Genomic DNA, 22158 nt, shown 5'->3' on the forward strand with positions numbered 1-22158 from the left:
ACGGGTTTATGCCCAACATTAGTTAATTGTAAATTCCCATTACGCTGTCTTTTCCTCCTCTGTCATCTTGAAATCCATCAGTATCACTTCCGCATCCAAAGAAACAAAACCCATCAACGATTCAATGATCTTTAGCGACTACTCCCATTCAAGCAATGATACTTTGCCACCAACTTCTCCTTTGCTCCAGCCAGTGCAGCCTCGCTTAAAGCCCGAGGCCCCGGACGAGTCGGATGACGACACCGACATTGAAGACGTGGTTGACCTGGTTAGTGGACACCTGCCTTACAACAACTTGACTCGTCTGTAAGAACTGTACAAGGTATTCATTCTTCCGCAGTGTATACCATGGAACCCGACGCTTAGGGATCGAAAACGGCCGCGTGGAACTAAACCCGATCGACTAAGAAAGAAGAGAAGGGACGCCGGCTGGAAAGACTGGTCCCTCGTTCATAATATGAGCGCAAATGACCCAGAGATTGCTAGAGCCGCAGCTCGGGAGGGTCTTCCCCCAGATTACCCCCTACCAGTGTCTAGCAAGATAGGGCGTCCTAGAAAGCGACGCGTCCTTCCACTTTCTGCTTCTGGCTCTCTTGGAATAGCAAGAGTGTTTCACGCCTGCGCAGACAGTGGCTCTGATGAAAACATCATCTCTTTAGAGGCCGTTAGGCAGATGCAGCTTGATGTGCAGCCTAACAGCAGCAAGGAGTTCGCTCTCGCCAATGGGAAGATTTTAAAGGCTACAGGGTTCGTGAAGCTAGATTGTAGGTTCGAAGTCGGAACACCTTTGCCTTCGACTACACTAGCTTGTGTTTTCTACGTCTTCAATACTCTGGCTGTGCCTATGATAATAGGGATGGACTTCTTGGTGCAGACTGAGACTCTAACCAAGCATACAGATCGACTCATTGAGCAAGTCGTTTCTGATATGCAAGCCCTCAGGGTTAACAGCATTGGAAGTTCAAAACAAAGTGCTCCGTGTCGTCTCAATGACTATAATGGGTACACCGTTATCGATACCGGTTCGGACTTGAACTTCATACATCCGAGGGTCCTAGAACGGGGTCACTTCGACCTCGAATTCGCGTCAGTTTATCTTGAGTTCGCTGACTGCAGTGTCGGACAGGCATCTGGACTTATTGACGTTACCTTCGCCATCGGCCACGATAATGGTCCTTATAGCCTGGAGATCCCAATGGAGCCAGTTCGTGAGGAATTCTATGTTCTGGATGACTTGGACATGGATGTTTTAATTGGCCATGACACTATTGAGAGTCTTGGGGTCATGACTGCGCATCTCGATTCGCTATTGCATACGTCTTTTGAGTCTGGAGTTAATATCATTCGGGCGATAGGGAAGCTTGAGGGGCGATTCAAAACTTTCCTTGCACATGTATCACCTAGCTTGGGGCGGAACAGTGGTAAGCTTGACAGATTCCGCGTGTTCGATTTATTAACTAAGAATCAGATACCATCGTTGTCCCAAGTCTATCTGCTGAACTTGAAACTCAACGAATCAATGCACAGCAAGAGGAAAGATCACTAGCTTCCCCAATCGTAGCAGATGCCTCGGCGACTCACAAGGTTTTCCATTATCTGGCTATGCCGATAGACTCTGCGGGGCCTCCGTACAACCCTCCCTCCTCAGCAAGTTCTAATTCTTCCATGAATGTCGAAATAGGTAACGAGAGCTCCACGGATGATAGACCACTACAGTCAGAGTCCCTTGCGGTCGAATATACTTGTCCAATCTCCGGGTGTAATAGCAGACCCTTCCAGACCAAGTATCTTCTCAATTCTCATATGTACATACACCAACGTGCTCGGCCATACTTCTGCAATGTTGCAGGATGCCCAAGGAGCGAGGGGGGGAAGGGTTTCAAAAGAAAGAATGAAATGATTCGACATGGCATAGTGCATGACAGCCCTAGCTATACATGTCCTTTCTGCCCAGACCGAGAGCACAAATACCCAGGACTGAACAATTTGCAACGGTGAAAACTCCAAGGTCCAGACCCATATATCTACTTGAACTAACGAGATCACAGACATGTTCGTGTTTATCATGTTGATAAGGATGCGGATGACCCTGTACTTCAAAACGCCTTAACACAAAGCCCTGCGAAACGAATGACCAGACTAAGTAATTAGCAGCTCAAATATAGCTAATGTCATTAGTCCCTATAACTAATATAGCGAGAGTGAGGGTATTTATTTCTGATTGAAGTATTGGTAGTAAGACTTAACTATTGACTAAGTCGGTAAAATCGTGAACATTTCATACGGACGGCTTGCCAAGCGCCAAGTAAGCTATGAACGGACGCTATGACTGCCTGTGCAAGAATGGAAGAAGTGCCGGGGTTTGCATACGATTTTAATCTCCCCAGGATGGGTCCCGCACCAATCAGACAAGAGCGCGACCAGTAGATCAGGAACGGACCCCGTAAAGAAGCTCGTATCGCGACCTCATGACTTCATTCAAGGTCACATTAGAGTTGGGGGTCGTTTAAGTTATATATCCCACGTCTGTCCCTTTCAATTTGACTTGCTCACCCCGTCGTCCACGCTTGACATTGTGACATCGCAAGCATCTATCAATATGCTCAGCCTTACTCTCGCCGCCGCGGCTGCAGCTGTTGCTCTGCCTGGCTTCGCTACCGCCGCGGCCAAGACTCCTGCTGGGGTCATCGCTGTCCCGTTATCTCGCGATGAGGGCCTGACCGCGTATTTCGCCAAGCTCCAGGTCGGCACGCCACCACAAACAGAGTACCTCAAAATCGATACTGGAAGCCCGCGATATTCTTTCATGAACCCTCGCAATGAGGTCTGCCAAAAAAAGGAAAAGCCGTGCAGTACATTCGGAACATTTAACAACAAGACATCCTCGTATGTATCACTCAAATATTATCCCATATCTGCCGCTGATTTTCGATGTAGAACAAGCCGCTATCGAGGTCATGGCTTTCAAGATGCCTTGGGCTCCGTTGGATCGGGCGACTATCTGAGCGACACTGTTTCTTTGGGCGGCGTATCTGTCAAGGACTTGTACTTTGGCTATACCTCAGAATACAGCTTCCCAGACAAAGTCAGGGGTGATGCCTATACGATTTTTGGTAAGAACCCTCAATATAGAGCCCGCCCGACAGAGAAGATGCTAATAGACGATGAACAGGTTTGTCGTTGGAGTGTTACTATGCTGGCCCCAAATGCACTGACAGGTTTTCCGCTTACGCAATGCCTGAGCTCAAGCGTGCCTCCAAGATCAACTACATGGCGTCAAGTATTTACCTTGGGCCCGACGACAAGGAGGCTGCCAATGCCAAGATGCTGCTCGGTGGCGCCTACGACAAGGCAAAGATTGACGGCGACCTCATCACCGTGCCTATGGTCGACCCATTTCATCTCGAGCTCAGTCTCGGCCAGACGAACTCTGTCAACGTTACTTCCGTCGAGGTCTTTGTCAGCAAAGGCAACAACCACACGAAGGAGACTTACGGAAAGAAAAGCGTCGGCGTTCCCGTTCTGTTGGACACGGGCGTCGCCAGCTGGTACCTGACTGACAAGACCTTGGCTCCTCTCTACCGTGCCTTCGGTGCTAAGGAACCTGAATGGGGCCAGCAGTATTTTGTCGTTGACTGCAAGTACGCCAACCCCAAGCGCTCTGACGGTTATGTCGCCGTTGAGTTCGGGGCTCATGGGAAGATCAAGGTTCCCTTCCACGGCATGGTATCAAAGTTTCCTGACGGCACCTGTGGAGTTTTTGCTCAGTCCCGAGGTGACACTGTAGCCATCTTTGGTGACACTTTCTTGCGTAACGTGTACAGCATCTTTGACCAAGAGAACTTTTCGATTTCCATGGGACGGGTGAAGCATACAGCCGAGGAGAATATTGTGCCTCTGCCCAAAGGAGGCTTCAAGCCGACTGCGCGTTACTAAGTTGCAGAATAGTATCATGTATATTTGATAGGGTTCCCCGGGGTTGTTAACCGCCCTCAATCCAATTTGCAATTATTTATGAGACCTTGGTACTGGTAGTACCCTCAACCGCCTTCTTCAAGTCCTGGTTCATTCTTACATAGCCCTCCCTCAACTCCTCCAACTTCCCCATCGCTCCAATAATAGGCGCCAATATCCCAGAGAATCGCTCTCCTTGTAGAAACCGTGTCGAAACCTCTTCGCCTTCGACCTCTTCCAACAAACACCAATGCTCAGTATCGAAAAGGACCGGTGTCAAAATGCTTCCATTCCAGCGAAGTTCTTTTCCTGGATTAACAACAGAGGCTGTATTTGTATATATTTGACTATTGTTGATAGCAATTGTCTGCTTGCTGCCGACGGACAATTGAGTATGAGGTGGTTGCACTTCTATCGACGTGACAAATGTGTTCCATTGAGGCCAGGATTTCAGGTCCATGAGAACGCTCCAGACTTTAGCTGGGGGCGCTGAGATAATTATTGACTCTTCAATTTTAGACATGACTTGGTGATGAGACTGTTGTACGTAATTAATCTGTAATACTCGGCAGTCCTCATCAAGGTATTCATTATTTATGATCAAGATGCTATTTCCCCGCGTGTAGTTCTAGCGTCTGCTGGGAGACGGCGCGGCGCGTCTTATCTACCGATGTGCAGTGACGTCTTCGATTGAGCGGAGGGTTTGTTTACCCGCTTCGGCCCATACTCCAGCCAGTTGGCTGAGATACGTCATCATCACCATGTTTCAGTTATCGCCAGCCCACGGTATGATCCCAGCCTCGCCGTGGCGTTCAGACCAGCAACGTCCTGGAGCGGGATTGGAGATGGCGGATTAAATGCAACGATTACAAGACATCAAAGACGCGCCCGTGACAATGTTATAGAGCATTACTGGAACGAGATCCGTGTTTAATAGAATCAATTACTTCATGAATTCATAGCTAAAAAAAAATAAAAAAAATAAAAAATAAAAAAATCGCTGGTTCCTATTCGTATGCTTCCCAATTCCTAGAATCCAATTCCCCATCACTTGCAGCATGACATTACGTCCTGTCGCAACATAGCCATGTTCTTCTTGTCGTGTTGATTGAATGAACTTAGGGGATCGGGTCGTAGCCTCCGCTTCTCATGTGAGCTTGGCGGTTGGAGAACAGGTAGTAGATGATCATTCCGACGATGGGGAAGAGGAAGACGACGAGACACCAGAGGATCTTGTGGGAAACGGGGCGGTTCGACTGAAGGACTTCGACTGCGCAACATTGTCAGTAATTGATCAGTCATACAAGAGGGCAGCAACATACTCCAGACAAGGATATCAAGGACCAAAACAATGAATCCGACAATTCCACCGCCGGTACCGTAATGCCAGGGCTTAGCACCGCTCGCGCTGACGGCATCATCAGCGATGGGAGCAGCAAAGGCAAGCGTTGCAAGCCAGAGCTGGAGGAAGGAAATGACAGCGTTGTTGAACATTTTGTCGGATAGTTCTTGGTGAGAAGAGCTTGGCAGAAGAAAGAGGGGAAGAAAGAGAGAGTCCCAGCCTTTTTGTAACACACGATCAGAAACAAGCTTACGACAGAGTTAGGCACATGATACGGAACTTTGACGTCATTGATTAGTGTAGCCCAGATAAGATGTCAGTGTCCGCTTTGGGTAAGGGCATCCACTGAATAAGCATACCCTAGACCTTTGTCGCAAAGCTTGTTTCCAAGAGCCGCAATGCTTGGTAGCTCCTGTATCTTGTTACATGTCAATAAAATGGAAACTGAATTACATGTATATTTTTTCCTCTTTAAAACTTATCTTGTTTGGCAATTTAATTGGCTTCTTATAGGTGGGTTGAATACAAAATTGTCCACAGTACATGGTTAACAAATGTCAGAGACGGATTTTACTAATTATGCTTAGCTACTCGTCACTTGCGTCACTTAAACACCAATACCTCAGTAACCGATGCTTAACAAGCGCCCACCTGAAATATTTGTATACAGTACATTTTTACAATTTAATCAATAGTTTTTTTTTGTGTGTCTGTTGTTTTGATGGGTGACGCGACACGCACACGCTGTTGATGTTCATCGCGTAACATCAACGGGCAACCCGGTTTCCTGTGGATCAGACAAGCGACATCCACCAATCGGATATTAATTGTTTGATCAGTCAACCGATATTTCCGTCAGCTCCACATAACCAACCATCTTCGGTACGTGTGAGAATTTCAGAGACAAAGAGGAAAGAGAGCACAGCAGGGGTTTACAAGTCTGGTTTAGTGGTAAACATGACTGCTGCCTCTATCTTCGCATCTGGACAGGACTTTTCCTGAAGTCATGACTGCCCCACCTCTTCATCATTCACCAAATCGGAGGCTCTTCCGAGATCAAAGTTGGGAGGCGCTTCGACCAGCCCTCCCAGAAAAACTTACAGGCGACTGAAGGGAGACTGGCGTGAAGCTTTAATTGATCCGAAGTCATAAGGGCTACAGCCACCACAAGCCCTTTCAAACTAACCTCAGGGAATTTGAACAGCTGCAAAGAAGGTATATATACTGGATGACTGGAATAGTTTCATAGTCCTACATATGCTTCTTAGAAATAGTTGGTTTCTGAATACGCTTACAAATGCAACCCAGTCGGCCTCATTAAGTGCATCTTGCAAGCGGACTAATATTGGATTGAAGATGTCCCAACCGTGTTCAAGTTCATCAAAGAGCTTGCCGACTATCAAAACGAGCTATCCACGACCACAACTACCGAAGAGGAGAAGATCTACAAAATAATCGCGTTTGACCCCGAGGAATCTGATGTGTCTACTTACTACCTCTGGCCCTGTCAAGACCTCCCCATTACGTCCGGCTCGTGTTCTTCCTGCTTTCAACAGTGACAATGTTCCCTCAGACATGGCGCTGTACTTCTACAGCTATATGATTTGGCATGCAGCGCCTGACATTTATCCCGAGGATGTTTACGTATTGCCGTGGGAGAGGAGGAACGGCCACGGAAAGCGCTTGATGGACGCTCTTGGCTAACAATTGGATGCGGTAGGAGGTGCGAGGATAGAGTTGTGGGTGCTCGGGTGGAATGAGTCAAGCATTTGGTTCGACGAGAGCATGGGAGCCATGCTTGTGGATGGCTGGAAAGACATGATGCTTGCGAAGACAAGATAATCCTTCTTCCAGACGGGAGGTGGCAAACAGGCTGGCAGTGGGGAGTACGGCTGCGACAGATACGCGATACAAGCATCAATGATACATCGCAAATAAGCTGAACACCAACAAGCTGCAAATTAGGACTAGTCGCGGCATTGAACCTTTGGCTGAGCTCGGCTGCACGTCGCACTTGTCTCAGGTTCATCCTTTAGGGAAGATTGTGCCTGGAACGGCCAGATGATGGACATCATAGCCCCTTCGTCAAGCAGACCAGAACCTGCCATCGGCATCTCGATATATTTTACCTCCTGATGGATCAGGCACATCTTGGAGATGTAAGACCTTCAACGCTGCCGAATTGCACCAGCGCGAGTGGAGTGTACTTTTGTCGATAAAGATAGGCTGTGGGTCAATACTATCGAGCATAGACGCTGCTACTCCGCCCGGAGTCATAAAGCGCATCCTCATTGTGCACATGATGGTACATCACTTGGGATACCAGTCATGTACGTTCAGGTTGACAAAGTCCGAGGAGACCATCGAAATGAGGGTTACATGCGATTGCTGCCGTAATATTAAGAGATTTATATATGCAAGGATATACTAATTGCTCCAAGCTCCCTTCTCTTGTCACTTTTATCGCCCCCTCCCATGCATGTAGATAATATTTAGGACTGAAAGTTTACCATGCCCGCCAGAGCCCAAACAACAAGCTACCTTAGAACCAGCTTCTACTAGAATTCTCTCTTTGTTGAACATCCGGTGAGTCTTTCAAAGTCGTCACACATGCTGTTGTGTGCCGCTCGAATGGACCTAGAGGTTATAAGTTAGGACAGAAACTACATCAGAGTAAGGAATACATACTTGTGTCCTGCAGGACCTCGAGCTACGCTTATATCAATGTAGTATTTTCCGTCATTCGCCCAGCCGCATTGGACGTTTGTAAGGAGGAAGCCACTTAGCGCTGCCTCGCAGTAAAGTTGGAGATGTTTATCCTCGCGAGGTTCAGTGATGAGCCACATTCGATATCTATCTAATCCCGACTTGACCCAAACTTTGGTATAATGGACTGTCAATGAACAGTCTGCCCGTTTGTCCATTTCAAAACCTGACATATGGTTAATATACACATATCATCCCAGGGGTAGGTAACACACCAGTGGAAATATCAGGAGTAGGAGTAGCCAAAGCTCCAGTGATAGAGGAGATGGCCAGGCCAGCCTGAGTAAAGAGAGTGAACTTCATCCTGGTTGAGATTGAGGTTGAGGTTGAGTGAGAGTGCTGGATGTTTGAGGAATTGGAATAGAGTAAAGAAAGAAGAAGAAGAAGAAGTATCGTGCGGACTTAAGCCACAGCTTTATAGTCTACGACATTTGTTCGTAGCGATACGCTTCTTGCAATTTGCCCCAACTCAATCAGAATTCGTAAGTTATTCATCCAGAATACTATCTTTTGCAGCTGATCAGTCGGTCCGTCTACTAAAGCGAGATTCCTCTAGTAAAGGGCCGAAAAACGTAGCATGACTTTATTCCTTCTATGGATCGATAGACATGGGACTCATATCAATAAGCAGTTGCAATCCCATTTACCAAAACCACAGCCTTGAGGTGGGTCATTACCGAAGGGCAGAACCATAATTTATTGCGGTGTAGTCTAGTGAGCCTGTCAAAGTGGGCAATGTAATGGGGTAGTCTCGCCTTACGCTCCACATATTTCAAAATCGGAAGTACGGCGCGCGTTCGGGTACCCGATCGAAAGGCCCGACGATAACACCGCAGAATACGTTAGGCTGTCGGCTTGATCCGGCAACCTCATTTGTACCGTGATCCTTCAGGCTGAAGCGCTTGAGGCCATTGGATTCATACCTGGCCCAAGTAGATGGCAGTAGATATAAATTGAGAGCCTTACCTCCAAGTATGCTCTCCCTCTTCCAAACTCACAACCATATTCGGTATTCATTCAACAGTCTTATTTCACTCCATTAGGATGAAGTTCTCAATTCTTGCTCTTACAGCCGCTGTTCCTGCTCTTGCAGCAGTTGTTCCTGCTTCAGTCGATACTACTGAAGTTGTTCCTACCTCTGTTCCTGCTTCTGTTGATACTTCTGTTGATACTGCCGAAGGTATTTGTCCCATTCTATAAAAGAGGCCGTCCAGTACTAAATATTATCCCTAGTCAAGCGCGCCAATTGTAAGTTGACCCTCAAATGGATCAAGAACTGGCATAAAAATGCCTTGAGACGATATCGAGTGCAGCTCATCACAACCCCCCGAAACGATGATCATATTCACAAATATTGTGATATCCTTAAACGGACAGCCAGTGGGATTCAGAATGTGCAATGCTTCTGGACAGATGGAATGTATGTGATTGACGATAGTCAAGCTGAAGGCAAAGTTGGCCACGAGTAAGTACTACAGTTCCTTCTTATGTTACTGTAACTAATTTGACAATCTTCAGCGACTATGTGAATGATTTCAGCTATGCGGCGCACATCTTTGAATTATCTACTGGCTGTGACATTGAGAAAAGCCTATAAACTACAAGATAAGCCGTCAGGGCCTTTGATCGAGTCAAGCCTTGTGAAGTAGCATATTTTATGGGCAAAGGTCAGTTGGATGTTCTAAGGAAATTTGAGGAGGGTGATGCAGGAGCACCTGTCTTTCAGATTGATTAAAATGCGGAGTCAAATAGGATCAGCGTCACTTCATGGACTGAGGACAATTGGCTTTCTGATAGAGGATAGCAGTGGGGGTTCATTTCAGTATCTATTACTATAGATGTCTTACCTTTAACCGCAGAGAAGAAAATACACTTCATTCTTCTTTCTTATCTATCAGAACTTTGTATTTATCTGGACCTTCTTAGTACAACGAATCTTGGGCCTTGCACGTTCCGGATGGCCCTTAACACTCAGATCATTGCGGTGGTTCGGGCTATGTGACAAGGTGTTGAGCCAGTTAATCAAAAGATCGCCACGCCATTCGGTGGACTCGCCACGCCTCCAGGGACCTACAAGCATAATTCGATCAGTTTAGAAGGTAAGATATAAGTCGTCAGAACTCACATTGAGTGGCATGCTCGTGAAGAAAAATGACCACCTCTTTCTTTTCCCACACTCTTTACTTAAAGCCTCTAGATCAAATAGCTCTCCAATCGGCATTCCCCAACCTGCCAAAAGCCATTCATGTAAAAAGAAATCCGTGTTCTGACAAGGCCATGCCTCCATACTAGGTTGATCGCCCGCAACAGCCGAAAAGCCTTGGTCCCAGAGCCATCGAAGGGTTTCCTCCGAGGACTCAATACCATGAGCCGGTGGGACCTTGTGATCTGCCAAGGTCTTGCACTCCTCGTCTGAAAGCTTGTCGTAGGCTCGAACCCATCCTGTTCGGATGAAGAGTATGTCGCCTTGTCGGATAGTTGTGCCTTGGCTTTCCGCAACTTTCTTCAACGTTGTGACTGTGATTGGCTTTGTTTCAAAGGGGGTCAAGGCGATGTTGTTGTTATCTGCCCATGATGCATAGTCAAGTAGTACTCCACGTCCAACAATACCACCACGCTCAACCCAAGCTGAGTCAATTAGCTAGTGAATTTCTACTGGACCTGAAAACTTGCCCTGGATTCCATTGACATCCGATGCCAACAACTCATCAAGACTCTTCCCATTAAACCAGAGTTTCTCCTTCTGATACGCATAATGTCGAAACCCGTCCCACTGCGAGCTACTCTGTGTATTGAACGTCAAGGTATCGTCGTTCACCGCCCGAGGGGTCTTCGTAGTAATCTCATGCTTGAAAGGTGCACGACCAAAGCAAGGACGTGACATACGATTCAGAGGCCAATCTGTAGAAACTCGGCTGCCATCACGGATCTCTGAAGCAGCCTTTGTAACAATGTCGGGAGTCAACAGGTTTAGCATGCCGCATTCGTCGTTGTTGCCGAAGAGGCCCCAGGCATTACCAGCAGGACCATCTTTACGGAGTGGGAGGGAGTCGAATGAGGGCTTAGTAGACATTTCGATGAATTGAGTCAACTTGAAGATGCTTTGAATGTGAAATATCGGCGATGATGTTATATCCAGACCCCGCTTTTTGAGGGGAGCCGCGGAAAGAAACCCGAAACATGAACAGCAATGGAAATCTTTGTCATCGGACCCGGGAAGTAAATACTCGACAGAGATCGTAGTTCGTCATGTTTTATCAGTCTCGGCAACCTCCAAACCCCACTCTCAGATGATCATGATGCTACACATACTACTCTCATTATTGATCTTATAGAACTGTCATCCCCGTCAAATATCTAAGCTATCGTTCGAACATAAGTATATTTCCACGGGCTCAACGCGGGAATAGCATCCTTGCTAGATCATTTGGGCTTGACAAGAAAATTGTCCATCTTAAAGTTTCAGCGTCGATGTCTTACCGCCTGTAGCAGGTGGGCCATTCAGGTACCACTCCATCGAAACAGTCCAAGTACCAGTCTGCGAATTTGGAAAGTCTGCAACAAAATTCGCCCACTGATCAACCTTGTGAGTACCTTTGTAGCTGGGCGAGAAAATGGTGCTGCTGAAAGAGCTGGTCTCAATAGAGAACGATCCCATCTGGTACCAGAGACCATCTGGAGCTATTGACTGAACATAAACTCCAGGCTTGTACGGCGCTGTATACTGGGCCCCATTCTTTGGAAGGAGCACAGACCAGGAAAGCTGAAAGCGAGAGGCTTTGCAGATCTTGAAGGTTTGGAAGAATTTGTTGTAGCTTGTAGGGTCTTGGTAACCGGATGTTGCGCCGAATTGAATGGCATGGGAGCTCTTGTAGCCGCCAGTTACAATTGATGCGGTGCCCTGTTTGGCATATGTAGGTTTGAACTCCCAAGGTGCTATAATGTATTAGTGGGAATAAAAAACATATTATGGGGCGAGCTCACTGTAAGGAGTGGACTCAAAACTCGGGTTTTTGAGTGAATTAGCGGGGGTAGTGCAAGCTCGCTCACTGAGTGAACTAATGGCATCGGTAGGCGCAGTAAATACAGGGGTAGCAGCTGCCAGCCAAGCAAGAAGCGCTAGTCTGACCTTGATGTTGATGCCAATGAAAGTGTTTACGTTATTTGTTGTATAAGAATAATGCTAATGGGGATTCCAGGAAAAAAGGGAAAAGGCAGGGAAGACTCTCTGTTTTATAATCAAGTAGGAGGCAAACAGTACCGTTACATTGAAATGTCATGAGATGATTCTCGATTCAATAGTTCATGGAGGCGTCAATCTAGACTCCTCAGCCGCACTGTCGAAAAAGATCATCTGTCGCAAACTAGTAGAGGCTGACTGTAGATTCAGATAAGGGTCAGTGTCCCTCATGGCTCTAACGGCAGAGATAAAGTTTTTACACCGAGTGTAACCAGGATCAAGGTCCATTGCATCGGTCAATGACAAACCAGTGGCCAGGAATGCTCCAAACACCGTACTGATACCCAGCACCACGCTGTCTCGCAAAACACTGGTTGATAATGTTTTCGTATGCATCCCAACACGTCTGTTGATCCATCCCCGATCCCTGGTACTCAAAGTGGCATTTCTTTCCTCCAGCTCGGCACGCTTCCTTCCAACTTCCACGTGCAAAAAGTCTCGCGGTCTTTGTAATTTTCATTCCTGTGCGCGCAATGCGTAGGACCACTGGAACCGCTTCCCCATTTTCCACATTCGGCTGCTTCAGCTGTTGCAGCAAGGCTGACGGCTCCAAGAAGAAAGGATCCGACCTTCATTGTAAGACTGGATAGTGTATTAGTTGTGGACTTGCTTGAGAGTTGGAGGAATAGTTACAGAGAATGTATTGGTGGAAGAACCTTAAGGATGGAATTCAGGCTTGGAGAGATGTTATTTCTATGTATTTCCTGGATGAGCTACAGGACTTTATACTCGAATACTCAATGTCAGCGGGTTTGGCAAATCTTGGCTTGAATGGACTCGGCCCGCTTACAGGTAGCATTACAGACACTCGTTGGCTCGCTGGGTGGAGAATCAGCTAAAGCTGAAGTCTTGTTTAGGAAAGCACAACGTGATCTAAGACATTGACCACATAAGGGACAGCATTAAACACCAATGGCGTACAGAGACTCCAACGCGAACTGTCCTCTTCCTACCTTGTTTATTCTTCGACTGTGAGGCCAGGAGTTGTTTGAGAAAATGATTATTGCTACTGATCCTTCCACGATACGGCTAGATGGCAAACGGAAGCCCGACGTCTCAACAGAGGGATGCAAATCTAAGTGCCGTAAAGAGAGTAGGCTTTCTTCCTCCTTCCATCCTTATAGCAGAGATAGATTTCTCAAAAAGGATTCAAGAGGACAATTCGTTCATATTGGAACCACGAGAGCTGCAGGTGTGATGAGCAACACAGAGGAAAGGCAGAAAGGCAAAGTGCATATATACTGTGGTAAAAAAGATCAGTCAACACAATTCGGGAGGTCGGTGTTATTAAAGGAAATACAAGCCGGGCGCTTGGGACGGGCCGTCGGAGGGACACATTCAGCCCGTGTCGGCGCGATTGACATATCCCATGTCAGGGACAAAAGTCCCGACTCGTAAATCAAGTATTGCAAAGAGCCCCCAAAACTTTAACACCCAACCACAGCTCGTTGATTCTCTGGAGCCCCAGATTATCGCGATAAGATGAGGAGAATCCCCTGTCCGGATCTCGCGATTTGACGTCGGCCAAGACCGTAAGCTGAGCCAGGCGGACGCTAATCCTTGGGCGCTAAAATACATCGTCAACTTCGTGCCTAGCTGAGAATCCTTCGATCCACAATTAACCTTGGCATTACCTTTGAACCGCAGTTAGTCCTGGACTTTGTTGCTTTCATTACGGGGTGAAGGATTCAGTCCGGCTTACGGTGATGTCACTCAATGGATCCGGAAAATTAACTCGGTAACTTCATTTTTCGGCAGTTGAAATGAAATCACGGGCGTCTATATAAGTATCGATCTTTTCTTCAAGTTCCCAGACTTCTCACTCACTCTCAAACACAAAGCTTCTCTACCAGCCCACCACAAGCAAGCTGATCAACATGCATTCTGCCTGGGTATGCTTTCTTATTATCCAGATATCTTCATTCGGAATCAACTAACAACTATAGACTCTCGTTACCTTCCTTCTCGCTGCCTCAGCTCCAGCCGCTCTAGCTGGAAAGTGCCAGGCACCAATTGGGGTGGGCGAGAACCCCAACTGTCAGGGAGGCGATTACTCGTCATGTGTCAGCAAGACCAACGCCCTGTGCTGGGCTGAATGCTCTGGCAATCCGGCCGGAGGAGCAGGCTCTCCATGCCACACAGGCTGCACGACCAGAAACCAGCAGTACTGCGCTGGCTACTGCATGGCTATCAACAACTGTGATGACTGCATCGAAAGTCTCAAGCAGATGGGTGCTGCTGGCAGTGAGGATAACTGGAGGGAGGCATGTAGCCAGGAAGGTAAGTCTAAGTAAAGAATCGTCTATAAAGAGGTATGGTTACTAACGGGACAATAGGCGACTCCTACTACTGCAACTGTGATTCTTAGTGGTTTGGGTATTCTTTACAACAACACGATTCTCTCGATGGACGGGGGGTGAGCTTTTGTGTTTATTTGACTCTGACTAAACAATAAAACTGTATACAAACCTAAATATTCTCATCATATCCATATTTCTACTGAACGCTTTAAGACCCTTGAGACCCCAGTCGCCCTACATTCTATCATGCTAAAGGTCACGATTAGAGAAATGTTGTTAAGAGTCGTTAAACAATTTACGTCTTTAAGGTGTATTAATTATATAGTTTTACTGTATTTTAAGCCTTTCAAGGGACTTTCTCACGCCCGCCATACTCAGTCCTTCACCATTCATTAGACCAAGAACAAAACATTCCCCAACAACATGGAAACAGTCTTGGTACTTCCGCAGTATCATTGGAAGTGGACAGCTTGGTATAACATAAATACCATCTCCAATTCGAACGTTGGATGAGGTCAGACCCATATATCCATTATCGGTCATAAAGAAGTTCCGACCCCTTTGCGTCTGTGCCTTGGCTATTGCGTAGGGCTTTGCATTATGCCGACCGCGGTGAAGATCCCTCTCTGGTTCTGTGAAGACTGGGCCAAAGTACAGATCCAGAAGATCTTTTGTATTCACGGACGTGTCTTCTTGCCCGATTAGTTTGAGAAATCCAAGAACATAATCTGGCATTCCCTTTTCCTGTACTGTTTCAAATAATACCTTGCCGTCGTCATATAGGTTAGCTGGAAGAAGAAGAAGGAAGGCCGCAGCAAGGTCACCAAATTCTACTGATGAGACATCAAGCTGTGGCATGCCTGGCCCCATACAATCTGCTAGAATAGTCCGAAAGAATGCCTGCAGTCGTGGGATGCCAGTCGGGTAAGAAGAAGAGAGGCCAGGTGCCATGGCAGCCTTAAACCTGTGGACTTTTTCCTTGATGAGGAAAGGCTGGGGCACGATCTCTCCGATCGTGTCCGCCATGACTCCGTTGACGAAAAGTGTCCCTGGTTCGAAGCGAAAGTTTGGTTGAACCAAAGCTCCAGCTTTATACGAAGTCGGATTTATCCTAGATAATTTCGTTCCAGAATACCAGTAGGGCACCCAAGATGGTAATACAGAGAAATCAAGATGACAGGATATTCCTTCTTCTGGTGTGATGAGCGCGCTTCTTGCATAAGAGAGAAGCTCAAGCGACTGTCCCTCATTCATCATCTTCTGAGTAAAGTATTCGAAAAGTTCCTCAGCTGAAATCGTGTAAGAAGGTTTCCCGAAATTACGAGCATCACTTGCCAACCCCAACATCGCATAGAAACGGTCTCTTGGATCAGTGCATTCTCTGGTTGAACAACTTCGCAGAAGATGCAGCATGTTTGGCGGCAATTGAGTACTCCATGCACGATTGACCACCAGTGTCGTCCAGTTCGGCATCTCCGCAACAAGGAGAACTGGACCTGTATCTAAAACGCCGAGATACAGGGCGTTTTGTGGAGAAAGTAACGAGGCCAGTAACCTGAAGACGTTGACGAGGTCCTCCCAGTCAAGAGAGTTTTGGCCGCAGGACAAAGTAATGCTACGGGCCAGTATGACTTCCTGGTAAATCCACAGTCTCGCCCACCACGCCCTCATGAAGATGTGGCGTATTGCCGTCCAAATAGCTAGCTCGAAGGCGTTGGGTATGCAATTCAGGGCTCGGCCGGGATTAATGTTGTGATCTCTATAGGCTGACCAGACATTCGCGAGCTTTGAGAGCATATTCATAGCAACAGAACTGTCATTTTCTTCTTCCCCAAGCCAAGCTATGACTCGGTCTGCTTGCCGGTATATTTCTGCCATGAGGAGGACCTGCTCACAGCGCTCTGACATGTCAGCCTGGTTGATGCAGATAGCATCAATCCAGAAGACCTGTGATTCAGTACTGTGGCGAATATATCTCAGGGCGATTGCAAGGTTCCTTGTTATTTCGAGTTCGGCTCCGCCTATGGATAGTTTTGAAGTACTTGTTGGATCGCCCCATACATAGGAAAGGGCCTTGTATGGTCCAGCGCAGGACAGAGGCACCGTCGTCAAAGCGCAGCATATAGGTCCGTCTCGGTCAATCGAAGGGTGAATGGTCAAGAGCCTGACCTCTTTGGTGTCGTGGCCTAGAGAGCTATAGATGTATGGTAGTGCTGGCTTCATAGCGTCTATGTGTTGCGAACGAGTATTGCAGTCCGGAAAGCTAGCTTAGTAATTAGATTGTCTGTGATTGAGGGGCGAAGAGCTGTGGGATTATAACAAAGATACAATAACACTTGAGGTTGAAAGTGTATGGGCACGTATATGCCACAAGGCTATTTATAAAAGGTAGTAATCTGGGCTTCTTTCTTCTATGGAATGATGTGCTTTAGGAGCTTGGGGTGTTTGTGGCTTTATCTGTCTCGTATAGATAAGCTGCACTTGCTTGACTCTTGCATCAGAATAAAAAAGATAGACGCCCGCATTTTCACTTTAAAACCAATTAAAGTCTATACGTCTCTACACCGCTAACACCTCTCCGTCTCCATACGTAGCTTTAAACAACTATAACCAATGATTTAGGGTGACAGCCACCCTCAGTTCCCCTCTAGAATGTATTGTACTCTTTAAGTAAGCCTATAAGCCGGCTTCAAAGGTAAAGCGCCACTAACGCCTTTCTGTGTAAGGATGTTAGACCAGCCGATCCGAGGCGAGCGGTCAGAGACCTCTCGGACTATATCGTTCTTCCGAACCCCACACTTCAAGCTTACCTTAAAGTGCAGTGCCTGTACAGGATGGCCTTTGCTGAGGTTTCCCCTGCTGGTTATATCTACTAGATTACCAGCAATAAAGGAACTAGCTCTAGAATCGATCCCTTTCTCTAGCTTTGTCTCTACTAATAATAACTCTTTCCTAGACTTATTCTTAACTTCTATACTAGATCTAGCTTAAGTAATGCTCTTAATGTTAGGACATTGCTGATAATCTCGTTGAAGTTGCCCAGTTGCCAGTGTATGTTTCCAGAAGACACAGAACCATTTGGGATGCGCCAGAATCAGTCGAAGGCATCGAGTGGAACCCTGTCGTCGAAAAGTTCATTTCGGAAACAGGACAGATCCTTTTCGAAGATGGTTCTTCTCTATTAGGGATCGATCGCATCATTTACTGCACAGGATACATACCATCCTTCCCATTCTGGAACACCAATGCAAATAGACAAGAGTTATACGACTACAGCAAGTCAAAGCTGAAGGGAAGTTACCTGCATACCTTCTTCGAAGATTTCCCCACCCTCGGCATCATCGGTCTAGGAAAGACCTTCGCGTTTCGAAGCTACGAGTAACAAGCAATCGCACTCGCAAGAGTCTTTGCAGGCAGGAATGCTATGGATCTCCCATCACCGGAAGGTTGGGAAAGATCATGGGAAGAGCACATAACGAAGAATGCGATGGAGTTTCATGAGGTTTCTATTGAAGATGGGGAACTGCTACGATGGTATACGCAGTTGTCGAATATAGCTGGATTGCCGTTGTGTGGGAAGGGAAGAGTGCCTCCTGCATTTACTGACGAGGCCTTGTGGCAGTTGAAGAATGTTAAGAGACATTGAGAGTATTTAAATAGGTGTAGAAGAGAAAGCGATATCTTGATGACGAAGACAGTGCATCGGATTGGGTGACAAGGTGTTTTCGGAGAAAAGCCGCGGACAAATCCCGGCCCCACTCCGGTGCCGGCCACGAACATCATCATCTCAACCCTCGAATGCAAATCTGGAGGTCAGTCACTATGACTCAACCAAAACATCAAACTTCTCTATAAGATCGCGAAGAGACTGCTTCTCTCATATCGAATTCGCATCAGATACATTACATGTCTTGTGTCGTGACGAACGACGCGACATCTTGAGTCATGGCTCCCCAAGTTCTCACCAAGGACGAGAAGGCTCTTCAGGACCAAACCAACATCCTTCCACGTCGTCAACTCATCATCGCCCTCGCAGCCCTTCAATCGTCGCTACTACTCACCATCGTTGACCAAAATGGAATCTCCGTCATGCTTCCCACCATTGCGCACGATCTCCATGCTGAAAATACTATTTCTTGGGCTGGAACGTCGAGTTTAGTCGCCAACACGTGTTTCCAAATGCTCTACGGCAGATTATCAGACGTCTTTGGCCGTAAGGTCGTTTTCATATCGGCTATTCTGTTGCTTTGCATTGCTGACTTGTTATGCTCGCTGAGTAAGAATGCAATTATGTTTTATGTATTCCGAGCTGTTGCCGGTATTGGAGGTGGCGGGGTTCAGAATCTTTCCAACATTATCATTTCTGATATTGTTACCCTGGAGCAAAGAGGAAAGATCCAGGGTGTTGTCGGAGCTACAGTTGGGTTCGGAAACGTTGTCGGTCCCTTTATTGCCGCTGGAATGATGCGTCAGACATCATGGAGAGCATTTTTCTGGTTACTGTCGCCTCTGTCATTCTGTGCCGCGGTACTCGCTTACTTCTTTCTTCCATCGAAGCCTGCTACCGTTGGCTTTTGGGAGGGGATCTGCAAGATTGATTGGATGGGGACATTTGTGTCGGGCGCAGGAATCATCCTTCTTTTGATTCCTATTTCTGGGGGTAAGTCTGCTCTGTTCCTGCTGTATGTGTGGTATCTAACTCTGAACGTTCAGGTGGCTCATACTTTTCTTGGGACTCGCCTCTTTCGATCAGCTTCCTTACCGTCGGTGGTGCATTGTTCGTCGCCTTTATTATATGGGAGTGGAAAATGGCCAAGCTTCCCATGATGCCAGGTACGTCTATGGCCCAATCGTATAGTATGTCCTTGGTTACTAACCATCGCCAGTCAACATATATGGGAACATTACCCTATCCATCATGCTGGCCCAGAACTTCTTTTTTGGTGCTGTTTATCAGTCCTTTCTCTACTACGTACCTCTCTACCTTCAGAATCCTCACCAATACGACGCTATGACATCGGCAGCTATTTACACCCCGTTGGTCGCTGCTCAGATGATCGGGTCGATCGGTTCAGGACAGTATATCAGTCGTCGATTGAGATACGGTGAGGTAATCGTGTTCGGCTTTGCAGTTTGGACCCTGTGAGTACTTCAACCTTCATTTGGAATATTAGTTAACGTGGTCGCAGAGGAGCTGGTCTTGCATTAATCTTCAACCGTCAAACCCACCCTGCAGTCATTGCCGTAGTTCTCTTCATCGTCGGAACAGGGGTAGGATGTATCTTCCAACCAACTCTCATCGCCCTGCAAGCTCACTCCCCCAAGAGTCGTCGCGCCGTCATTATCTCCAACCGCAACTTCTATCGCTGTATGGGTGGTGCTTGTGGCCTTGCATTCTCCGCCGCAGTGCTCCAAGCTCGATTGAGCGCGAAGTTACCAGCAGAGTATAAGGATCTTGCCAGCTCAACCTATGTTCTGCCGGACTCTATGCGCGAGAAGCCTGGTGTTCTAGACGCGTATATGGCGGCGAGTCGTAGCGTGTTCATTTTGCAGGTCCCTTTGATTGCAGCGTGTTTACTTGGGACTGCGTTCATCCGAGATCGTGGTCTGGATCCACCGAAGGAGACTTAAACAATCTCAAGGCTTTGCCTTTAATCACCTCTACACTAGCTTAGGGGGTTGGGACACAAATTTGATCGACAAGCCTACCATCAAGAGCGAAGTGAGCAATGTCTTCACTATTCATAGTGGGAAGGTTCAGTTGGTTGCTATTCTTTCAAGTACTCACTTACTATATCAGTGAGATTTGATGTATATCAGCACAATGAAATAAAGAAAAGACTTTCCTTTTCAAATACTGATAATACCCAATGCCGACCCTTTTATAGACCTCATTTCCGCTCATCCTTTGCAAGACCAGGAACCAATCTCTTTGTCCCATGGTGATAGGGTCAGCAAGTTCACCAACACTGAGGCAAAAGTATGCCTTGTGATCGCTCGTATCATTCAGTGACCTTTCAACCGTTATCTGAGATTTGTGAACATAGAGATGGTGAAGGTCGGTCCCTGTTAATTTAGTTTCCTCATCGTACATGATCTCATACCAGCATTCTTTATCGTTCTCTACCTTCTGATTGAGACGAACGAATGCTACCTGTTCGCCCGGTGCGCGGTCGTATTGGTAGCTCGAGGTGAATGAATGGCAATGTGGAATGACAGCAACGTCGACTTCAACCATCAACCCAGAGAGCCGAATAACCCCTCCAGTGACTCTACCGGTAGGGTCAGCTGCAGATGTAGCGCAATATGCCTGGCTGATGCTGACGTGTGGTATAAAAGGGAACTGGTAACGATCGCGAAAGTATTGTATACCTCCAGTTATTGAAGCCCACGACCACGTGGGTGCTATGTACGGGCTCCATGGCCGAAAGGCTCCCGGCTCAGAAACATACCAGAGGAGACCCTCGACTAGGTCTTCCCTCCATAAACCTGCCAGGTACGACTCAGACTCAAGACCTGCTTGGGTTAAGACAAAGTTTGCCAACCCTGATACGGCTGATAGCTTGTCGCTAGGCTGCGTTAGGCTTCTCTTGGAGTAGTTTTCTATAATGGCGGTCCAAGCATAAAAGATTGATTTCCAGGAGCCCGAAGTGAGAAAATCGGTTATGTGAAGGGAGTCGTAGTCACCCTCTTTGTCATCCTGAAGGTCGCCCCCACGAAGGGATTTGACAAACCACTCATGGGGCGTGATGCGGTTCATAAGGCGGAAAGCGCGGTAGCTGAGTCCCATGAAGTCGATCTTTGAACCACTATTTTCTTCTTCGAAACCGGAACAGGCATCACACTCCCAGCTAAAGCCGTTGCTTGAGAAGTGTAAGATGCGGTGCGAGAGAATTCGTTCCTGCAACGTCCACCCTCTTGTAGAAAGAACATCTCTTGCAGAACTTGGGGCTTCTCTGATCCAGCACCTGTCGCTGATCTCCTGGATCCTTGTATCTTCTGGGGGCCAGAATCCTGCTGTGCATGTTGGACTGTCATCAGCGGCAATTGTCAAGGCAGAGTTTGAATATATCAGATTCATTTGACCGGATTGTTCCAACCAGTCGGCATTGCCAGGATCCTGAATAATGCACAAAGCGTCAACCCATAGATAGCGAAAGCCCAACTTGCGACAAATAAGAACAGCGTCCATGATAGTCTGTTGGCGGGGTTAGAGCTGTTACCAGGTATTGGTGATAATGAATCAACATACACGTGGGAGGGTTTGTGTCTCCGACTTGGATTAAACGTCGAGGAGTGAACATGGTACCATCTGGACGACAGGTGTGCGTGCTGGTGCAATGTTTGAGCCACCGAGTGGCCTTTTGCAGTCTCTCCTCGTGTGTTTCGCTCAACATGCTAGATATAGACCATTCGCTGTCTTTTATACGGCTTAGCACACTGCCAGATACTGTCAACTTCAGTGGAATTTGACTTACCGCCTCGCAGGATCATGTCAAAAGTCCGTAGCTCCGCTGTCTTATCATTTGCCGGTTGGGTGATTGATACTTTTAAGA

General features: G+C 47.1%; 12 protein-coding genes across 12 annotated transcripts; 5 read left to right on the top strand and 7 right to left on the bottom strand.

The window, feature by feature from the left end:
• The first annotated feature begins 76 nt into the window (after window positions 1–76).
• On the top strand, window positions 77–2070 carry B0J16DRAFT_325802 (uncharacterized protein). The gene is made up of 3 exons (XM_046125907.1): window positions 77–268; window positions 341–1421; window positions 1469–2070. Exons 1-3 carry the CDS (start codon window positions 125–127, stop codon window positions 1996–1998), a joined length of 1755 nt encoding a protein of 584 aa, XP_045987951.1. The 5' UTR covers window positions 77–124; the 3' UTR covers window positions 1999–2070.
• A 195-nt stretch (window positions 2071–2265) lies between these two features.
• On the top strand, window positions 2266–3974 carry B0J16DRAFT_26 (aspartic peptidase domain-containing protein). Its single transcript, XM_046123229.1, has 3 exons — window positions 2266–2886; window positions 2938–3113; window positions 3173–3974. Exons 1-3 carry the CDS (start codon window positions 2600–2602, stop codon window positions 3934–3936), a joined length of 1227 nt encoding a protein of 408 aa, XP_045987952.1. The 5' UTR covers window positions 2266–2599; the 3' UTR covers window positions 3937–3974.
• On the bottom strand, window positions 3785–4585 carry B0J16DRAFT_31 (uncharacterized protein). Its single transcript, XM_046124940.1, has one exon. It carries the CDS (start codon window positions 4475–4477, stop codon window positions 4013–4015), a length of 465 nt encoding a protein of 154 aa, XP_045987953.1. The 5' UTR covers window positions 4478–4585; the 3' UTR covers window positions 3785–4012.
• A 294-nt stretch (window positions 4586–4879) lies between these two features.
• On the bottom strand, window positions 4880–5549 carry B0J16DRAFT_325806 (uncharacterized protein). Its single transcript, XM_046125908.1, has 2 exons — window positions 5277–5549; window positions 4880–5224 (listed from the first exon to the last, which is right to left on the bottom strand). Exons 1-2 carry the CDS (start codon window positions 5446–5448, stop codon window positions 5073–5075), a joined length of 324 nt encoding a protein of 107 aa, XP_045987954.1. The 5' UTR covers window positions 5449–5549; the 3' UTR covers window positions 4880–5072.
• Window positions 5550–7669: 2120 nt separating this feature from the next.
• Window positions 7670–8526, bottom strand: B0J16DRAFT_408078 (uncharacterized protein). Its single transcript, XM_046132995.1, has 3 exons — window positions 8278–8526; window positions 7985–8228; window positions 7670–7933 (listed from the first exon to the last, which is right to left on the bottom strand). The coding sequence occupies exons 1-3, from the start codon at window positions 8363–8365 to the stop codon at window positions 7855–7857; spliced, it is 411 nt and encodes a 136-aa protein (XP_045987955.1). The 5' UTR covers window positions 8366–8526; the 3' UTR covers window positions 7670–7854.
• A 358-nt stretch (window positions 8527–8884) lies between these two features.
• On the top strand, window positions 8885–9934 carry B0J16DRAFT_325810 (uncharacterized protein). Its single transcript, XM_046125909.1, has 3 exons — window positions 8885–9242; window positions 9296–9527; window positions 9581–9934. Exons 1-3 carry the CDS (start codon window positions 9107–9109, stop codon window positions 9657–9659), a joined length of 447 nt encoding a protein of 148 aa, XP_045987956.1. The 5' UTR covers window positions 8885–9106; the 3' UTR covers window positions 9660–9934.
• B0J16DRAFT_70 (putative cyclase-domain-containing protein) lies at window positions 9670–11183 on the bottom strand. Its single transcript, XM_046134326.1, has 3 exons — window positions 10736–11183; window positions 10188–10690; window positions 9670–10132 (listed from the first exon to the last, which is right to left on the bottom strand). Exons 1-3 carry the CDS (start codon window positions 11133–11135, stop codon window positions 10085–10087), a joined length of 951 nt encoding a protein of 316 aa, XP_045987957.1. The 5' UTR covers window positions 11136–11183; the 3' UTR covers window positions 9670–10084.
• A 333-nt stretch (window positions 11184–11516) lies between these two features.
• On the bottom strand, window positions 11517–12877 carry B0J16DRAFT_376799 (uncharacterized protein; the record flags this gene model as incomplete). Its single annotated transcript, XM_046130790.1, has 2 exons — window positions 11517–11998; window positions 12787–12877. The coding sequence occupies 2 exons, from the start codon at window positions 12875–12877 to the stop codon at window positions 11517–11519; spliced, it is 573 nt and encodes a 190-aa protein (XP_045987958.1).
• Window positions 12878–14136: 1259 nt separating this feature from the next.
• Window positions 14137–14747, top strand: B0J16DRAFT_325814 (uncharacterized protein). The gene is made up of 3 exons (XM_046125910.1): window positions 14137–14194; window positions 14249–14582; window positions 14639–14747. The coding sequence occupies exons 1-3, from the start codon at window positions 14180–14182 to the stop codon at window positions 14668–14670; spliced, it is 381 nt and encodes a 126-aa protein (XP_045987959.1). The 5' UTR covers window positions 14137–14179; the 3' UTR covers window positions 14671–14747.
• A 61-nt stretch (window positions 14748–14808) lies between these two features.
• Window positions 14809–16825, bottom strand: B0J16DRAFT_390226 (heterokaryon incompatibility protein-domain-containing protein; the record flags this gene model as incomplete). The annotated part of the gene is made up of 1 exon (XM_046131853.1): window positions 14809–16825. The coding sequence occupies one exon, from the start codon at window positions 16823–16825 to the stop codon at window positions 14930–14932; it is 1896 nt and encodes a 631-aa protein (XP_045987960.1). The 3' UTR covers window positions 14809–14929.
• A 1615-nt stretch (window positions 16826–18440) lies between these two features.
• On the top strand, window positions 18441–20480 carry B0J16DRAFT_325816 (major facilitator superfamily-domain-containing protein). The gene is made up of 4 exons (XM_046125911.1): window positions 18441–19262; window positions 19316–19435; window positions 19489–19744; window positions 19792–20480. Exons 1-4 carry the CDS (start codon window positions 18548–18550, stop codon window positions 20231–20233), a joined length of 1533 nt encoding a protein of 510 aa, XP_045987961.1. The 5' UTR covers window positions 18441–18547; the 3' UTR covers window positions 20234–20480.
• A 146-nt stretch (window positions 20481–20626) lies between these two features.
• On the bottom strand, window positions 20627–21794 carry B0J16DRAFT_376803 (uncharacterized protein; the record flags this gene model as incomplete). The annotated part of the gene is made up of 2 exons (XM_046130791.1): window positions 20627–20668; window positions 20730–21794. 2 exons carry the CDS (start codon window positions 21792–21794, stop codon window positions 20627–20629), a joined length of 1107 nt encoding a protein of 368 aa, XP_045987962.1.
• Window positions 21795–22158: the final 364 nt, after the last annotated feature.

Source organism: Fusarium flagelliforme (genome assembly GCF_020744385.1).
Source record: "Fusarium flagelliforme strain FIESC 12 MPI-CAGE-AA-0113 chromosome Unknown B0J16scaffold_1, whole genome shotgun sequence".
NCBI lineage: Eukaryota > Fungi > Ascomycota > Sordariomycetes > Hypocreales > Nectriaceae > Fusarium > Fusarium flagelliforme.

Excerpts from the sequence above, each read along its gene's own strand:
- B0J16DRAFT_70 (XM_046134326.1), bottom strand. The coding sequence starts at position 11,135 with ATGTCTACTAAGCCCTCATTCGACTCCCTCCCACTCCGTAAAGATGGT. Across the intron at positions 10,691-10,735 it reads GGATGTCAATGGAATCCAGG|CTTGGGTTGAGCGTGGTGGT; the intron begins GCAAGTTTTCAG and ends TAATTGACTCAG. Across the intron at positions 10,133-10,187 it reads TCACGAGCATGCCACTCAAT|GTCCCTGGAGGCGTGGCGAG; the intron begins GTGAGTTCTGAC and ends TTATGCTTGTAG.
- B0J16DRAFT_325802 (XM_046125907.1), top strand. The coding sequence starts at position 125 with ATGATCTTTAGCGACTACTCCCATTCAAGCAATGATACTTTGCCACCA. Across the intron at positions 269-340 it reads TTGAAGACGTGGTTGACCTG|TGTATACCATGGAACCCGAC; the intron begins GTTAGTGGACAC and ends ATTCTTCCGCAG. Across the intron at positions 1,422-1,468 it reads TAGCTTGGGGCGGAACAGTG|ATACCATCGTTGTCCCAAGT; the intron begins GTAAGCTTGACA and ends ACTAAGAATCAG.
- B0J16DRAFT_26 (XM_046123229.1), top strand. The coding sequence starts at position 2,600 with ATGCTCAGCCTTACTCTCGCCGCCGCGGCTGCAGCTGTTGCTCTGCCT. Across the intron at positions 2,887-2,937 it reads TTTAACAACAAGACATCCTC|AACAAGCCGCTATCGAGGTC; the intron begins GTATGTATCACT and ends TTTTCGATGTAG. Across the intron at positions 3,114-3,172 it reads TGATGCCTATACGATTTTTG|GTTTGTCGTTGGAGTGTTAC; the intron begins GTAAGAACCCTC and ends GACGATGAACAG.
- B0J16DRAFT_325816 (XM_046125911.1), top strand. The coding sequence starts at position 18,548 with ATGGCTCCCCAAGTTCTCACCAAGGACGAGAAGGCTCTTCAGGACCAA. Across the intron at positions 19,263-19,315 it reads TTTGATTCCTATTTCTGGGG|GTGGCTCATACTTTTCTTGG; the intron begins GTAAGTCTGCTC and ends CTGAACGTTCAG. Across the intron at positions 19,745-19,791 it reads GGCTTTGCAGTTTGGACCCT|AGGAGCTGGTCTTGCATTAA; the intron begins GTGAGTACTTCA and ends ACGTGGTCGCAG.
- B0J16DRAFT_408078 (XM_046132995.1), bottom strand. The coding sequence starts at position 8,365 with ATGAAGTTCACTCTCTTTACTCAGGCTGGCCTGGCCATCTCCTCTATC. Across the intron at positions 8,229-8,277 it reads TACTCCTGATATTTCCACTG|GTTTTGAAATGGACAAACGG; the intron begins GTGTGTTACCTA and ends ACCATATGTCAG. Across the intron at positions 7,934-7,984 it reads CGAGGTCCTGCAGGACACAA|GTCCATTCGAGCGGCACACA; the intron begins GTATGTATTCCT and ends TATAACCTCTAG.
- B0J16DRAFT_325814 (XM_046125910.1), top strand. Across the intron at positions 14,583-14,638 it reads GGAGGCATGTAGCCAGGAAG|GCGACTCCTACTACTGCAAC; the intron begins GTAAGTCTAAGT and ends ACGGGACAATAG.
- B0J16DRAFT_325806 (XM_046125908.1), bottom strand. The coding sequence starts at position 5,448 with ATGTTCAACAACGCTGTCATTTCCTTCCTCCAGCTCTGGCTTGCAACG. Across the intron at positions 5,225-5,276 it reads CCTTGATATCCTTGTCTGGA|TCGAAGTCCTTCAGTCGAAC; the intron begins GTATGTTGCTGC and ends AATGTTGCGCAG.
- B0J16DRAFT_31 (XM_046124940.1), bottom strand. The coding sequence starts at position 4,477 with ATGTCTAAAATTGAAGAGTCAATAATTATCTCAGCGCCCCCAGCTAAA.
- B0J16DRAFT_325810 (XM_046125909.1), top strand. The coding sequence starts at position 9,107 with ATGAAGTTCTCAATTCTTGCTCTTACAGCCGCTGTTCCTGCTCTTGCA. Across the intron at positions 9,243-9,295 it reads TTCTGTTGATACTGCCGAAG|TCAAGCGCGCCAATTGTAAG; the intron begins GTATTTGTCCCA and ends TATTATCCCTAG. Across the intron at positions 9,528-9,580 it reads GAAGGCAAAGTTGGCCACGA|CGACTATGTGAATGATTTCA; the intron begins GTAAGTACTACA and ends GACAATCTTCAG.